We start from the raw sequence: 16,036 nt of genomic DNA on the forward strand, positions 1-16,036 counted from the left end.
GTGATTTAGGGGTGAAAAAGTGTCCTTTTGGGTCAAAAAAGGTGATTTAGGGGTGAAAATGTCTCGATTTTGTGCAAAAAAAGGTGATTTAGGGTGGAAAAGTGTCGATTTGGGTCAAAAAAAGGCGATTTAGGGGTGGAAAAGTCTCGATTTGGGTCAAAAAAGGGTGATTTAGGGCCGAAAAAGTGTCGATTTGGGTCAAAAAAAGGCGATTTAGGGGTGGAAAACTGTCGATTTGGGGCAAAAAAAGGCGATTTAGGGGTGGAAAAGTCTCGATTTGGGTCAAAAAAGGGTGATTTAGGGCCGAAAAAGTGTCGATTTGGGTCAAAAAAAGGCGATTTAGGGGTGGAAAAGTGTCGATTTGGGGCAAAAAAGACGATTTAGGGCCAAAAAAAGTGTCGATTTGGGTCAAAAAAAGGTGATTTAGGGGTGGAAAAGGGTAATTTAGTGGCAAAAAAAGGCGATTTGCGGCCGAAAAAGTGTCGATTTGGGGCAAAAAAAGGCGATTTAGGGGTGAAAAAGTCTCGATTTGGGGCAAAAAAGGGTGATTTAGGGGTGGAAAAGTGTCGATTTGTGTCAAAAAAGGGTGATTTAGGGTGGAAAAGTGTCGATTTGGGTCAAAAAAGGCGATTTAGGGGTGAAAATGTCTCGATTTTGGGCAAAAAAAGGCGATTTAGGGGTGAAAAAGTGTCGATTTGGGTCAAAAAAAGGCGATTTAGGGGTGAAAAAGTGTCCTTTTGTGGCAAAAAAGGCGATTTAGGGGTGGAAAAGTCTCGATTTGGGTCAAAAAAGGGTGATTTAGGGGTGAAAAAGTGTCGATTTGGGGCAAAAAAAGGCGATTTAGGGGTGAAAAAGTGTCGATTTGGGTCAAAAAAAGGCGATTTGGGGTGAAAAAGTGCCATTTTGCACCCGAAAAGTCACATTTCGGCGTCGGAAAAGCTGCTTTTTGTTGGGAAAAAGCCCCGTTTTTCGGTCCCACCTGGTTCTCCTCCAAGGTGAGATCCCTGCCCTGGCTCTGGCTCTCCTCCTCCATGCGTTCCTCGAACTCCTGGCGCGCTTTTTCCACGGCTCCCATCTCCTTCTCCAGCTCATCCATGTCCGCCTTGCGCTTCTTGTACTGCTTCTGCGCGTTCTGCAGCGCCTTGCGGGCCGCCTCCACCTTCTTGATCTTATGGGCCGTGTTCTCCTTCGCCTTGATGTACTGCGGCCGCTTCTGGTTCAGCTCCGCGTCCTTCTCCCTGCAATTCGGGGGGGGACACTTGGATTTGGGGCATTTGGGGGCATTTGGGGTCATTTGGGGACACTTTGAGTCATTTTGGGGCACTCAGATCCATCTGGGGACACCCCACACTGATGCACTGCGGCCGCTTCTGGTTCAGCTCCGCGTCCTTCTCCCTGCAATTCAGGGGGGGGACACTTGATTTTGGGGCATTTGGGGCCATTTGGGGGCTATTTGGGGACATTTCGGGACACTTGGAGCCATTTTGGGGCACTCAGATCCATTTGGGGATGCTTCATGTCCTTCTCCCTGCAATTCGGGGGGGGGACACTTGATTTTGGGGCATTTGGGGGCATTTCGGGACACTTGGAGCCATTTTGGGGCCATTTTGGGGCACTCAGATCCATTTGGGGACACCCCACACTGATGCACTGCGGCCGCTTCTGGTTCAGCTCCGCGTCCTTCTCCCTGCAATTCAGGGGGGGACACTTGATTTTGGGGCATTTGGGGGCATTTGGGGGCATTTTAGTGACCCATTCATCCATTTTAGGGGCAATTTGAGCCATTTTGGGGCATTTTGAGGCACTCAGATCCATTTGGGGACACCCCATAGTGATGCTCCACGTCCTTCTCCCTGCAATTCAGGGGGGGGCACTTGGATTTGGGGCATTTGGGGCCATTTGGGGGCACTCTGAGCCATTTCAGTGACCCATTCATCCATTTTGGGGCTATTTGGGGGCATTTCAGGACACTTGGAGCCATTTTGGGGCATTTTGGGGCACTCAGATCCATTTGGGGACACCCCATAGTGATGCTCCACGTCCTTCTCCCTGGAATTAAGGGGGGGGCACTTCAGTTTGGGGCATTTGGGGGCATTTTGGGGCCATTGGGGGCATTTGGGGGCCATTTGGGGGTATTTCGGGACACTTGGAGCCATTTTGGGGCATTTTGGGGCACTCAGATCCATTTGGGGACACCCCACACTGATGTACTGCGGCCGCTTCTGGTTCAGCTCCTTGTCCTTCTCCCTGCAATTCAGGGGGGGGCACTTGAATTTGGGGTATTTGGGGGCATTTGGGACAATTTTGGGGCAATTTTGAGCCATTTTAGCGACCCATTCATCCATTTTGGGGGCTATCTGAGCCATTTTGGGGCCATTTTGACCCATTTTAGGGCCACTTCGACTCACCTTTGGGCCACTTTCCTCCATTTTGGGCCACTTTCACCCATTTTAGGACCACTTTCATCCACTATAGGGCCACTTTCACCCACTATAGGGTCACTCTGACCCATTTTAGGGCCACTTTGGTCCACTTTAGGGCCACTTTCACCCATTTTAGGGCCATTTTGACCCATTTCAGGACCACTTTCATCCACTATAGGGTCACTCTGACCTATTTTAGGGCCACTTTGGTCCACTGCAGGGCCACTTTCATTCACTTTAGTGCCACTTCGACCCATTTTAGGGCCACTTCGATTCACCTGTGGGCCACTTTCATCCACTATAGGGCCACTCTGACCCATTTTAGGGCCACTTTGGTCCACTTTAGGGCCACTTTCACCCATTTTAGGGCCACTTTCACCCACTTTAGTGCCACTTCAACCCATTTTAGGGCCATTTTCACCCATTTTAGGGCCATTTTGATGTATTTCAGGACCACTTTCATCCACTATAGGGCCACTCTGACCCATTTTAGGGCCACTTTGGTCCACTTTAGGGCCACTTTCACCCATTTTAGGGCCACTTTCACCCACTTTAGTGCCACTTCAACCCATTTTAGGGCCATTTTCACCCATTTTAGGGCCATTTTGATGTATTTCAGGACCACTTTCATCCACTATAGGGTCACTCTGACCCATTTTAGGGCCACTTTGGTCCACTTTAGGGCCACTTCAACCCATTTTGGTGCCACTTTGACCCATTTTAGGGCCATTTTGACCCATTTCAGGACCACTTTCATCCACTATAGGGCCACTCTGGCCCATTTTAGGGCCACTTTGGTCCACTTTAGGGCCACTTTCACCCATTTTGGTGCCATTTTGACTCATTTTAGGGCCACTTTCACCCATTTTTGTGCCACTTCGACCCATTTTAGGGCCACTCTGACCCATTTTAGGGCCACTTTGGTCCACTTTAGGGCCACTTTCACCCATTTTTGTGCCATTTTGACCCACTTTGGTCCACTTTAGGGTGACTTTGACTCACCTTTGGGCCACTTCTCTCCATTTTGGGCCACTTTCATCCATTTTTGTGCCACTTTGACCTATTTTAGCACCACTTTGCCCCATTTTAGGACCACTTTGGTCCACTTTAGGGCCACTTTCACCCACTTTAGAACCACTTCCCTCCATTTTGGGCCACTTTCATCCATTTTGGGGCCACTTTCATCCATTTTGGGGCCACTTTGCCCCCATTTACAACACCTTTACCCCCTCCCCCATCACCCTCAGCCCCCTCCCCACACTCTGGGGCCCCAAACACCCACTTGATCTCCTTCTCGATCTGCTGCTGCTCTCTCATCATCTTGCCCAGCTCCTTCTTACGGTCCTTCAGCTCGTCCTCCACCCTGTCCATCCTTTTCTTATCTTTGTCGATCTCACGGTTTTTCAGCCCCAATTCTTTGTTCAGTTTTTCGATCTCTGCCTCATTGTGGTACAGCTTGAAGAGCTGCAGCTGAACCTGAGCCCGAACCACTTCGTCCTTCAGCCGCTGGTAGCGGTCAGCCTGGGGGGGGGGGGGACACATTTTGGGGAGAAAACAGCAGTTTTGGGTGCATTAGGTGGGAATAATGGGGGGGTTGGGGGTCACAGAGGGCATTTTTGGGGCTGCTGGAGGGGGATTTGGGGGTAAAACCTGGGGTTTTGGGGGGAGAGCATCATGTTGGGGGGGTTGGAGGACAGTTTTGGGGTGAAATCAGCACATTTGGGGGGAAATGTGGGGTTTGGGGGGGCTAGAGGGCTGTTTTGGGGTGAAAACAGAAGTTTTGGGGCATTAGGTGGGGATAATGGGGGGCTTGGGGGTCACAGAGGGCATTTTTGGGGCTGCTGGAGGGGGATTTGGGGGTAAAACCTGGGGTTTTGGGAGGAGAGCATCATGGTGGGGGGGTTGGAGGGCAGTTTTGGGGTGAAAACAGCACATTTGGGGGGAAATGTGGGGTTTGGGGCTGCTAGAGGGCTGTTTTGGGGAGAAAACAGAAGTTTTGGGGCATTAGGTGGGGATAATGGGGGGCTTGGGGGTCACAGAGGGCATTTTTGGGGCTGCTGAAGGGGGATTTGGGGGTAAAACCTGGGGTTTTGGGAGGAGAGCATCATGTTGGGGGGGTTGGAGGGCAGTTTTGGGGTGAAAACAGCACTTTGGGGGGGAAATGTGGGGTTTTGGGGAGAAAACAGCAGTTTTGGGGCATTAGGTGGGGATAATGGGGGGCTTGGGGGTCACAGAGGGCATTTTTGGGGCTGCTGGAGGGGGATTTGGGGTAAAACCTGGGGTTTTAGGGGGAGAGCATCATGGTGGGGGGGTTGGAGGACAGTTTTGGGGTGAAAACAGCACATTTGGGGGGAAATGTGGGGTTTGGGGCTGCTAGAGGGCTGTTTTGGGGAGAAAACAGAAGTTTTGGGGCATTAGGTGGGGATAATGGGGGGCTTGGGGGTCACAGAGGGCATTTTTGGGGCTGCTGAAGGGGGATTTGGGGGTAAAACCTGGGGTTTTGGGAGGAGAGCATCATGTTGGGGGGGTTGGAGGGCAGTTTTGGGGTGAAAACAGCACTTTGGGGGGGAAATGTGGGGTTTTGGGGAGAAAACAGCAGTTTTGGGGGCATTAGGTGGGAATAATGGGGGGCTTGGGGGTCACAGAGGGCATTTTTGGGGCTGCTGGAGGGGAACTTTGGGGTAAAACCTGTGGTTTTGGGGGGAGAGCATCATGGTGGGGGGGTTGGAGGGCAGTTTTGGGGTGAAAACAGCACATTTGGGGGGAAATGTGGGGTTTGGGGCTGCTAGAGGGCTGTTTTGGGGAGAAAACAGAAGTTTTGGGGCATTAGGTGGGGATAATGGGGGGCTTGGGGGTCACAGAGGGCATTTTTGGGGCTGCTGGAGGGGAACTTTGGGGTAAAACCTGGGGTTTTGGGGGGAGAGCATCATGGTGGGGGGGTTGGAGGGCAGTTTTGGGGTGAAATCAGCACATTTGGGGGGAAATGTGGGGTTTGGGGGGGCTAGAGGGCTGTTTTGGGGAGAAAACAGAAGTTTTGGGGCGTTAGGTGGGGATAATGGGGGGGTTGGGGGTCACAGAGGGCATTTTTGGGGCTGCTGGAGGGGGATTTGGGGGTAAAACCTGGGGTTTTGGGAGGAGAGCATCATGGTGGGGGGGTTGGAGGGCAGTTTTGGGGTGAAAACAGCACTTTGGGGAGGAAATGTGGGGTTTTGGGGAGAAAACAGCAGTTTTGGGGCGTTAGGTGGGGATAATGGGGGGCTTGGGGGTCACAGAGGGCATTTTTGGGGCTGCTGGAGGGGGATTTGGGGTAAAACCTGGGGTTTTAGGGGGAGAGCATCATGGTGGGGGGGTTGGAGGGCAGTTTTGGGGTGAAAACAGCACTTTGGGGGGAAATGTGGGGTTTGGGGCTGCTAGAGGGCTGTTTTGGGGAGAAAACAGAAGTTTTGGGGCATTAGGTGGGGATAATGGGGGGCTTGGGGGTCACAGAGGGCATTTTTGGGGCTGCTGGAGGGGGATTTGGGGGTAAAACCTGGGGTTTTGGGAGGAGAGCATCATGGTGGGGGGGTTGGAGGGCAGTTTTGGGGTGAAAACAGCACTTTGGGGAGGAAATGTGGGGTTTTGGGGAGAAAACAGCAGTTTTGGGGCGTTAGGTGGGGATAATGGGGGGCTTGGGGGTCACAGAGGGCATTTTTGGGGCTGCTGGAGGGGGATTTGGGGTAAAACCTGGGGTTTTAGGGGGAGAGCATCATGGTGGGGGGGTTGGAGGGCAGTTTTGGGGTGAAAACAGCACATTTGGGGGGAAATGTGGGGTTTGGGGCTGCTAGAGGGCTGTTTTGGGGAGAAAACAGAAGTTTTGGGGCATTAGGTGGGGATAATGGGGGGGTTGGGGGTCACAGAGGGCATTTTTGGGGCTGCTGGAGGGGAACTTTGGGGTAAAACCTGTGGTTTTGGGGGGAGAGCATCATGGTGGGGGGGTTGGAGGGCAGTTTTGGGGTGAAAACAGCACATTTGGGGGGAAATGTGGGGTTTGGGGCTGCTAGAGGGCTGTTTTGGGGAGAAAACAGAAGTTTTGGGGCATTAGGTGGGGATAATGGGGGGCTTGGGGGTCACAGAGGGCATTTTTGGGGCTGCTGGAGGGGAACTTTGGGGTAAAACCTGGGGTTTTGGGGGGAGAGCATCATGGTGGGGGGGTTGGAGGGCAGTTTTGGGGTGAAATCAGCACATTTGGGGGGAAATGTGGGGTTTGGGGGGGCTAGAGGGCTGTTTTGGGGAGAAAACAGAAGTTTTGGGGCGTTAGGTGGGGATAATGGGGGGGTTGGGGGTCACAGAGGGCATTTTTGGGGCTGCTGGAGGGGGATTTGGGGGTAAAACCTGGGGTTTTGGGAGGAGAGCATCATGGTGGGGGGGTTGGAGGGCAGTTTTGGGGTGAAAACAGCACTTTGGGGAGGAAATGTGGGGTTTTGGGGAGAAAACAGCAGTTTTGGGGCGTTAGGTGGGGATAATGGGGGGCTTGGGGGTCACAGAGGGCATTTTTGGGGCTGCTGGAGGGGGATTTGGGGTAAAACCTGGGGTTTTAGGGGGAGAGCATCATGGTGGGGGGGTTGGAGGGCAGTTTTGGGGTGAAAACAGCACTTTGGGGGGAAATGTGGGGTTTGGGGCTGCTAGAGGGCTGTTTTGGGGAGAAAACAGAAGTTTTGGGGCATTAGGTGGGGATAATGGGGGGGTTGGGGGTCACAGGGGGCATTTTTGGGGCTGCTGGAGGGGAACTTTGGGGTAAAACCTGGGGTTTTGGGGGGAGAGCATCATGTTGGGGGGGTTGGAGGGCAGTTTTGGGGTGAAAACAGCACTTTTGGGAGGAAATGTGGGGTTTTGGGGAGAAAATAGCCTCCTTTTCCTTCCTTGTTTTCTTCTCCTTCCTTCATCTTCAATTTTGCCCCCCAATCCCCCCAATTTCCCTCCTCCTCCCCCCCCACCTCCTCCTTCTCCTCCTTTTCCTGCTCCTCCTTCTTCTCTCTCCTCAACCCCAATTTTGCCCCCAACCCCCAATTTCCCCCCTTCTCCCCCCGCCACCAACTCCTTCTCCTTTTTCCTTCATCTCCAATTTTGTCCCCAACCCCCCCAATTTCCCCCCTTCTCCCCCTCCACCTCCTCCTTCTCCTGCTTTTCCTCCTCCTCCTTTTCCTCTCTCCTTCAGCCCCAATTTCACCCCAACCCCCCCAATTTTCCCCCTTTCCCCCCCCCACCTCCTTCTCCTCCTTTTTCTCCTCCTTTTCCTCTCTCATTCAGCCCCAATTTTGCCCCCAACCCCCCCAATTTCCCCCCTTCTCCCCCTCCACCTCCTCCTTCTCCTGCTTTTCCTCCTCCTCCTTTTCCTCTCTCCTTCAGCCCCAATTTCACCCCAACCCCCCCAATTTTCCCCCTTTCCCCCCCCCACCTCCTTCTCCTCCTTTTTCTCCTCCTTTTCCTCTCTCATTCAGCCCCAATTTTGCCCCCAACCCCCCCAATTTCCCCCCTTCTCCCCCTCCACCTCCTCCTTCTCCTGCTTTTCCTCCTCCTCCTTTTCCTCTCTCCTTCAGCCCCAATTTCACCCCAACCCCCCCAATTTTCCCCCTTTCCCCCCCCCACCTCCTTCTCCTCCTTTTTCTCCTCCTTTTCCTCTCTCATTCAGCCCCAATTTTGCCCCCAACCCCCCCAATTTCCCCCCTTCTCCCCCCCCCACCACCTCCTTCTCCTCCTTTTCCTCCTTCTCCTCCTTTTCCTCTCTCCTTCAGCCCCAACTTCGCCCCCAACCCCCCCAATTTCCCCCCTTCTCCCCCCCCACCTCCTCCTTCTCCTGCTTGGCCTCCTTCCTCTCGGCAGCGATGTTTTTCTTGCGGTGGTAATTGAACTGGGTGTCCTCCTCAGCCTTCACCATCTCCTTCTTACGCTTGTCGTACTCCTGGGCCAGCTCCCCCGAGCGGCTGATCTCCTCAAACAGCGCCGTGCGCTCCTTGGGGTTCTTCATGGCGATGGATTCCACCGCTCCCTGGGGGGGAAAAGACCCCAAAAGACCCTAAAAATGGGGCTGGAGACCTCAAATATAATCCTAGCAGGCATTGGGTGGGGATGGAGGGTGAGAAATGGGGGATTTGGGGGTCAGATTTGCATGAGATTTGGGGTTGGGGTGGAGAGAAATGAGAAATGACATGGATGCGGGGTTTTGGACCCCAAAAATGCCACAAAAATGGGGTTTGGCCCCAAAGATTTGATCCTAAGAGGCAAGGGGTGGGGATGGAGGAGGTTTGGGGGTCAGGAATGGTTGGGATTTGAGGCTGGGGACACCAAAAATCCCCTAAAAATGGGGTTTGAGCCATGTGCTCCTTGGGGTTCTTCATGGCGATGGATTCCACTGCTCCCTAGGGGGGAAAAGACCCCAAAAGACCCTAAAAATGGGGGTTGGGACCTCAAATATAATCCTAGCAGGCACTGGGTGGGGATGGAGGGTGAGAAATGGGGGATTTGGGGGTCAGAAATGATTAAGATTTGGGGTTGGGGTGGAGAGAAATGAGAAATGACATGGATGCGGGGTTTTGGAACCCAAAAATGCCACAAAAATGGGGTTTGGCCCCAAAGATTTGACCCTAAGAGGCACTGAGTGGGGATGAAGAGGGTTTGGGGGTCAGGAATGGTTGGGATTTGAGGCTGGGGGCCCCAAAAATCCCCTAAAAATGGGGTTTGAGCCATGCGCTCCTTGGGGTTCTTCATGGCGATGGATTCCACTGCTCCATAGGGGGGGAAAGACCCCAAAAGACCCTAAAAATGGGGCTGGAGACCTAAAATATAATCCTAGCAGGCACTGGGTGGGGATGGAGGGTGAGAAATGGGGGATTTGGGGGTCAGAAATGGATGGGATTTGGGGTTGGGGTGGAGAAAAATGACCCAGAAATGGATGCGGGGTTTTGGAACCCAAAAATGCCACAAAAATGGGGTTTGGCCCCAAAGATTTGATCCTAACAAGCAAGGAGTGGGGATGAAGAGGGTTTGGGGCCAGGAATGAATGGGGTTTGGTGTTGTGGACCCCAAAAATCCCCTAAAAATGGGGTCTGTGCCATGCGCTCCTTGGGGTTCTTCATGGCGATGGATTCCACCGCTCCATAGGGTGGAAAAGACCCCAAGAGACCCCATAACACCCCTAAATCCCCCCTAATCCCCAATAACACCCCATAACCACCCCAAAATCCCCCCCTGCTCCCCATAACCCCCCAAAATTGCCCACCCCCACCTGGAAGACGAGGAAGTTTCGGGCCTTGATGAGGATGCCCAGCTTCTCCAGCTCCTCGCTGTATTCGCTCAGCTGCACCACGCGGTTGTTGATCTTATATTCCGAGGAGCTGCCTGCAAAAAAACCCCAAAAATGACCCAAAATCCCCACATTTCACCCCAAAACGGAACCCCAAAAGGGACGCTTTCCTATCCTTAATGTGTCCCCAACACAATGATGGGGAAATGAATGATGGACAGATGAATGATGGACTCCATCTCAGAGCCCACCCCCACCCCAAACCCCCATAGACACCCCCACCCCCCAAACCTCCCAAATTTCCCCCATTTTTGCCCCAAATCCCCCGATTTCACCCCAAAACGAAGCCCCAAAAGGGACATTTGCTCTCCCCAATGTTTCCCCAGCACAATCACACTCACGCAACCAAAGCAATCCTAATTACAACCCCCATCAATGCTCCATGCACCCCCACAACCCCACAGATCCCCTTATACCCCAAACCTCCCAAATTTCCCCCATTTTTGCCCCAAATCCCCCGATTTCACCCCAAAACGAAGCCCCAAAAGGGACATTTGCTCTCCCCAATGTTTCCCCAGCACAATCACACTCACATACCCACAGCCATCCTCATTTCAGCCCATCTCAAAGCCCACCCCCACCCCACACCCCCATTCACTCTCCCACCCCCAAACCCCCCAAATCTCCCCCGTTTTTGCCCCAAATCCCATGATTTCACCCCAAAACGAAGCCCCAAAAGGGACACTTTCCTCTCCCCAATGTCCCCAATGTGTCCCCCAATGTCATGAAAGAAGAAGCCCATCTCAGAGCCCACCCCCACCCCACACCCCCATTCACTCTCCCACCCCCCGAACCCCCCAAATCTCCCCCATTTTTGCCCAAAGTCCCCCGATTTCACCCCAAAACAAAGCTCCAAAGCGGGCACTTTGCTGTCCTTAATGTCTCCCCAACACAGTGACATCAACACAACCAAAGCCATCCTCATTTCAGCCCATCTCAAAGCTCACACCCCCATTCACTCTCCCACCCCCAAGCCCCCCATATTTCCTCCATTTTTGCCCCAAACCCCCCGATTTCACCCCAAAACAAAGCCCCAAAAGGGACACTTTGCTGTCCTTAAGGCCTCCCCAACACAGTGACATCAACACAACCAAAGCCATCCTCATTTCATCCCATCTCAAAGCCCACCCCCACCCCACACCCCCATTCACTCTCCCACCCCCAAACCCCCCAAATCTCCCCCGTTTTTGACCAAAATCCCATGATTTCACCCCAAAACGGAGCCCCAAAAGGGACACTTTCCTCTCCCCAATGTCCCCAATGTGTCCCCCAATGCCATGAAAGAAGCAGCCCATCTCAGAGCCCACCCCCACCCCACACCCCCATTCACTCTCCCACCCCCCAAGCCCCCCAAATCTCCCCCATTTTTGCCCAAAGTCCCCCGATTTCACCCCAAAACAAAGCCCCAAAAGGGACACTTTGCTGTCCTTAAGGCCTCCCCAGCACAGTGACATCAACACAACCAAAGCCATCCCCATTTCAGCCCATCTCAAAGCCCACCCCCACCCCACACCCCCATTCACTCCCCCACCCCCCGAACCCCCCAAATTTCCCCCGTTTTTGCCCCAAATCCCCGGATTTCACCCCAAAATCCCCTCTCACCAACGATGAGGCGTGCGAACGTCCTCTCGGTGCCGCACTCCTGCGCGTACACCATGCTGACGCAGGCACGGTTCGATGCTGGCTTCCCCACCGGGGCCCCGTGGATCAGATCCCGCAGGGCCTTCACTCGAAGGTTGGACGTCTTCTCCCCCAGCACGAAGCTGATGGCGTCCATCAGGTTGGATTTCCCTATGGGGTGGGGGGTTATGGGGTCGTTTATGGGGTTATGGGGTCGCTTATGGGGTTGTGGGGTCGCTTATGGGGTCACTTATGGAGTTATGGGGTCGGATATGGGGTCACTTCTGGGGTTACTGAGGCGCAGGTTGGACGCCTTCTCCCCCAGCACGAAGCTGATGGCGTCCATCAGGTTGGATTTCCCTATGGGGTGGGGGGTTATGGGGTCGTTTATGGGGTTATGGGGTCGCTTATGGGGTTGTGGGGTCGCTTATGGGTTCACTTATGGAGTTATGGGGTCGGATATGGGGTCACTTCTGGGGTTACTGAGGCGCAGGTTGGACGCCTTCTCCCCCAGCACGAAGCTGATGGCGTCCATCAGGTTGGATTTCCCTATGGGGTGGGGGGTTATGGGGTCGCTTATGGGGTTATGGGGTCACTTGTGGGGTTGTGGGGTCGCTTATGGGGTCACTTATGGAGTTATGGGGTCGGATATGGGGTCACTTCTGGGGTTACTGAGGCGCAGGTTGGACGCCTTCTCCCCCAGCACGAAGCTGATGGCGTCCATCAGGTTGGATTTCCCTATGGGGTGGGGGGTTATGGGGTCGTTTATGGGGTTATGGGGTCGCTTATGGGGTTGTGGGGTCGCTTATGGGGTCACTTATGGAGTTATGGGGTCGGATATGGGGTCACTTCTGGGGTTACTGAGGCGCAGGTTGGACATCTTCTCCCCCAGCAAGAAGCTGATGGCGTCCATCAGGTTGGATTTCCCTATGGGGTGGGGGGTTATGGGGTCCCTTGTGGGGTTGTGGGGTCCCTTGTGGGGTTGTGGGGTTGCTTATGGGGTCACTTATGGAGTTATGGGGTCGGATATGGGGTCGGTTATGGGGTTACTGAGGCGCAGGTTGGACGTCTTCTCCCCCAGCACGAAGCTGATGGCGTCCATCAGGTTGGATTTCCCTATGGGGGGGGGGGTTATGGGGTCGATTATGGGGCTGTGGGGTCCTTTGTGGGGTCACACACGGGGTTATAGGGTCACTTATGGGGTCACTTCTGGGGTTACTGAGGTGCAGGTTGGACACCTTCTCCCCCAGCACGAATCTGATGGCGTCCATCAGGTTGGATTTCCCTATGGGGTGGGGGGTTATGGGGTCACTTGTGGGGTTATGGGGTCACTTGTGGGGTTGTGGGCTCAATTATGGGGTCAGATATGGGGTGATGGGGTCGCTTATGGGGTCAATTCTGGGGTTACTGAGGCACAGGTTGGACGCCTTCTCCCCCAGCACGAAGCTGATGGCGTCCATCAGGTTGGATTTCCCTATGGGGTGGGGGGTTATGGGGTCGTTTATGGGGTTATGGGGTCGCTTATGGGGTTGTGGGGTCGCTTATGGGGTCACTTATGGAGTTATGGGGTCGGATATGGGGTCACTTCTGGGGTTACTGAGGCGCAGGTTGGACGCCTTCTCCCCCAGCACGAAGCTGATGGCGTCCATCAGGTTGGATTTCCCTATGGGGTGGGGGGTTATGGGGTCGCTTATGGGGTTATGGGGTCCCTTGTGGGGTTGTGGGGTTGCTTATGGGGTCACTTATGGAGTTATGGGGTCGGATATGGGGTCGGTTATGGGGTTACTGAGGCGCAGGTTGGACGTCTTCTCCCCCAGCACGAAGCTGATGGCGTCCATCAGGTTGGATTTCCCTATGGGGGGGGGGGTTATGGGGTCGATTATGGGGCTGTGGGGTCCTTTGTGGGGTCACACACGGGGTTATAGGGTCACTTATGGGGTCACTTCTGGGGTTACTGAGGTGCAGGTTGGACACCTTCTCCCCCAGCACGAATCTGATGGCGTCCATCAGGTTGGATTTCCCTATGGGGTGGGGGGTTATGGGGTCACTTGTGGGGTTATGGGGTCACTTGTGGGGTTGTGGGCTCAATTATGGGGTCAGATATGGGGTGATGGGGTCGCTTATGGGGTCAATTCTGGGGTTACTGAGGCACAGGTTGGACACCTTCTCCCCCAGCACGAAGCTGATGGCGTCCATCAGGTTGGATTTCCCTATGGGGGGGGGGGTTATGGGGTCGCTTATGGGGTCGCTTATGGGGTTATGGGGTCACTTACAGGGTTATGGGGCCGCTTATGGGGTCATATGATGACTAATAGGGTCAAATGTGGGGTTATGGGGTCGGTTATGGGGCTACTGAGGCGCAGGTTGGACGCCTTCTCCCCCAGCACGAAGCTGATGGCGTCCATCGGGTTGGATTTCCCTATGGGGTGGGGGGTTATGGGGTCGCTTATGGGGTTGTGGGGTCAGATGTGGAGTTATGGGGTCGCTTATGGGGTTATGGGGTCAGATGTGGGGTGATGGGGTCACTTATGGGGTTATGGGGTCAGATGTGGGGTTATAGGGTCGCTTATGGGGTTATGGGGTCAGATGTGGGGTTATAGGGTCGCTTATGGGGTTATGGGGTCACATGTGTGACACTTATGGGGTCAGATGTGAGATTATTGGTTCACTTATGGGGTCAGATGTGGGGTCACAGGGCCTCTTATGGGGTTATGGGGTCAGATGTGGGGTGATGGGGCCTCTTATGGGGTTATGGGGTCAGATGTGGGGTGATGGGGTCACTTACGGGGTTATGGGATCACATGTGGGGTTATAGGCTCACTTATGGGGTTATGGGGTCAGATGTGTGACACTTATGGGGTCACTTATGGGGTCAGATGTGGGGTGATGGGATTATAGGAGACCCCAGAGCATTGTAGGATGGTGGACGCAGAGCATTATGGGATGGGGACCCCAAGGTATTATGGGATGGAGAGCAACGGGACCCCAATCATTATGGGATGGAGACCCCAAGGTATTATGGGATGGAGAGCCACGGGACCCCAATCATTATGGGATGGGGACCGCTGGGGTATTATGGGATGGAGAGCCACGGGACCCCAATCATTATGGGATGGGGACCGCTGGGGTATTATGGGATGGAGAGCCACGGGACCCCAATCATTATGGGATGGGGATCCCTGAGGCACTATGGGATTGGGATTTCTGGACTATTATGGGATGGAGACCCCCCGCCTCCCCCGGCATCCCAATCATTCTGGGATGCGGAAGCAGAGCAGCGCGGCAGCCTCAGCCCGGAATATTATGGGATGCGGGGATCGCCGAGGCCTCACCGGAGCCGTTGGGGCCGATGATGGCGGTGAAGCGGCGGAAAGGCCCGATGATCTGCCGGCCTTTGTACGATTTGAAGTTCTCGATCTCGATCAGCTTGAGGAAGCCCATGGCGGCGGCGGAGTGTAAACGGGGTGAAAAATGGGGGAAAAAAAGGGAAAAAAAGGGAAAAAAAAAAAAAAAGGGGAAAAAAAACCGCGGCGCCGCCGCACTGAGGGAACTCCGAGGGCGGGAAACTGAGCTGCTACGGCGGCCGAGAGAGCCCACCGCACTTCCGGCCGCCGCCGGCGCTGATTGGTTCACTCCGATGTCACTGCCGCCACACTTCCGGCAGCCGCCGGCGGTGATTGGTTCGCCACTGTGTCTCTTTTTCGGTTGTTCCGCCTACTGCTCGGCGATTGGCTGAATTGAGGGGACGGCCCGCCGCACTCCAGGATTGGTTGGGAAGCGTTGAGTTATTTGCATAGGGCGGGGCGTCGCCATGGCAACTGCGAATACGGGGGGAGGGGGGCGTGAATATTGGGGCCAATGGGGTCAGTGGGGTCAATGGGAACTTTGGGGTCAGCGGGGATATGGGGCCAATGGGGACAACGGGGGACAATTGGGGGTCAGTGGAGACAATGGGGACAGTGGGGACTTTGGGGACAATGGGAACAATGGGGACTTTGGAGAACATTGGGGTCATTGGGGACAATGGGGACTTTGGGGTCAATGGGAGACAACGGGAACATTAGGGTCAGTGGGGACATTGGGGAACATTGGGGTCAATGGGGACATTAGGGTAAATGGGGACAATGGGGGATAATGGGGTCAATGGGGACAATGGGGACATTGGGGACAATGGGGACAATGGGGACATTAGGATCAATGGGGACAATGGGGACAATGGGGGATAATGGGGTCAATGGAGACAATGGGGACATTGGGGACAATGGGAACTTGGGGTCAATGGGAGACAATGGGAACATTAGGGTCAATGGGGACATTGGGGAACACTGGCGTCAATGGAGGATTTGGGGTCAGTGGGGATAATGGGGGTCAATGGGGATATTGGGATATTGGGGTCAATGGGAACAATGGGGTCTTTGGGACAACGGGGTTATTGGGGTCATTGGGACAATGAGGCATAATGGGGTCAGTGGAGACAATAGGGACATTGGGGACAATGGGGACATTGGGGTCAATGGGGACATGGGGAGCCAATGGGTTCAATGGGGACAATGGGGTCAATGGAGGCTTTGGGGTGAGTGGGGATAATGGGGGTCAATGTTGATATTGGGACATTGGGGTCAATGGGAACAATGGGGTTATTGGAACAACGGGG

The 16,036-nt window shown here is 54.2% G+C and overlaps 1 protein-coding gene across 1 annotated transcript in view; it reads right to left on the reverse strand.

The window, feature by feature from the left end:
* Positions 1-14,943, reverse strand: part of SMC1A (structural maintenance of chromosomes 1A) — a 57,955-nt gene extending 43,012 nt beyond the window's left edge. The window contains exons 1-6 of the mRNA XM_090126553.1: positions 14,715-14,943; positions 11,365-11,553; positions 9,685-9,797; positions 8,245-8,448; positions 3,706-3,944; positions 980-1,238 (exon numbers count right to left, since the gene is read on the reverse strand). Of these exons, the coding sequence (XP_089982679.1) occupies positions 980-1,238; positions 3,706-3,944; positions 8,245-8,448; positions 9,685-9,797; positions 11,365-11,553; positions 14,715-14,823 (1,113 nt within the window). The 5' untranslated portion in view covers positions 14,824-14,943. The remainder of the gene's footprint in view (positions 1-979; positions 1,239-3,705; positions 3,945-8,244; positions 8,449-9,684; positions 9,798-11,364; positions 11,554-14,714) is intronic.
* Positions 14,944-16,036: the final 1,093 nt, after the last annotated feature.

This window comes from Phasianus colchicus, chromosome 29, assembly GCF_987193195.1.
Source record: "Phasianus colchicus chromosome 29, bPhaCol1.hap1.1, whole genome shotgun sequence".
Lineage (NCBI taxonomy): Eukaryota > Metazoa > Chordata > Aves > Galliformes > Phasianidae > Phasianus > Phasianus colchicus.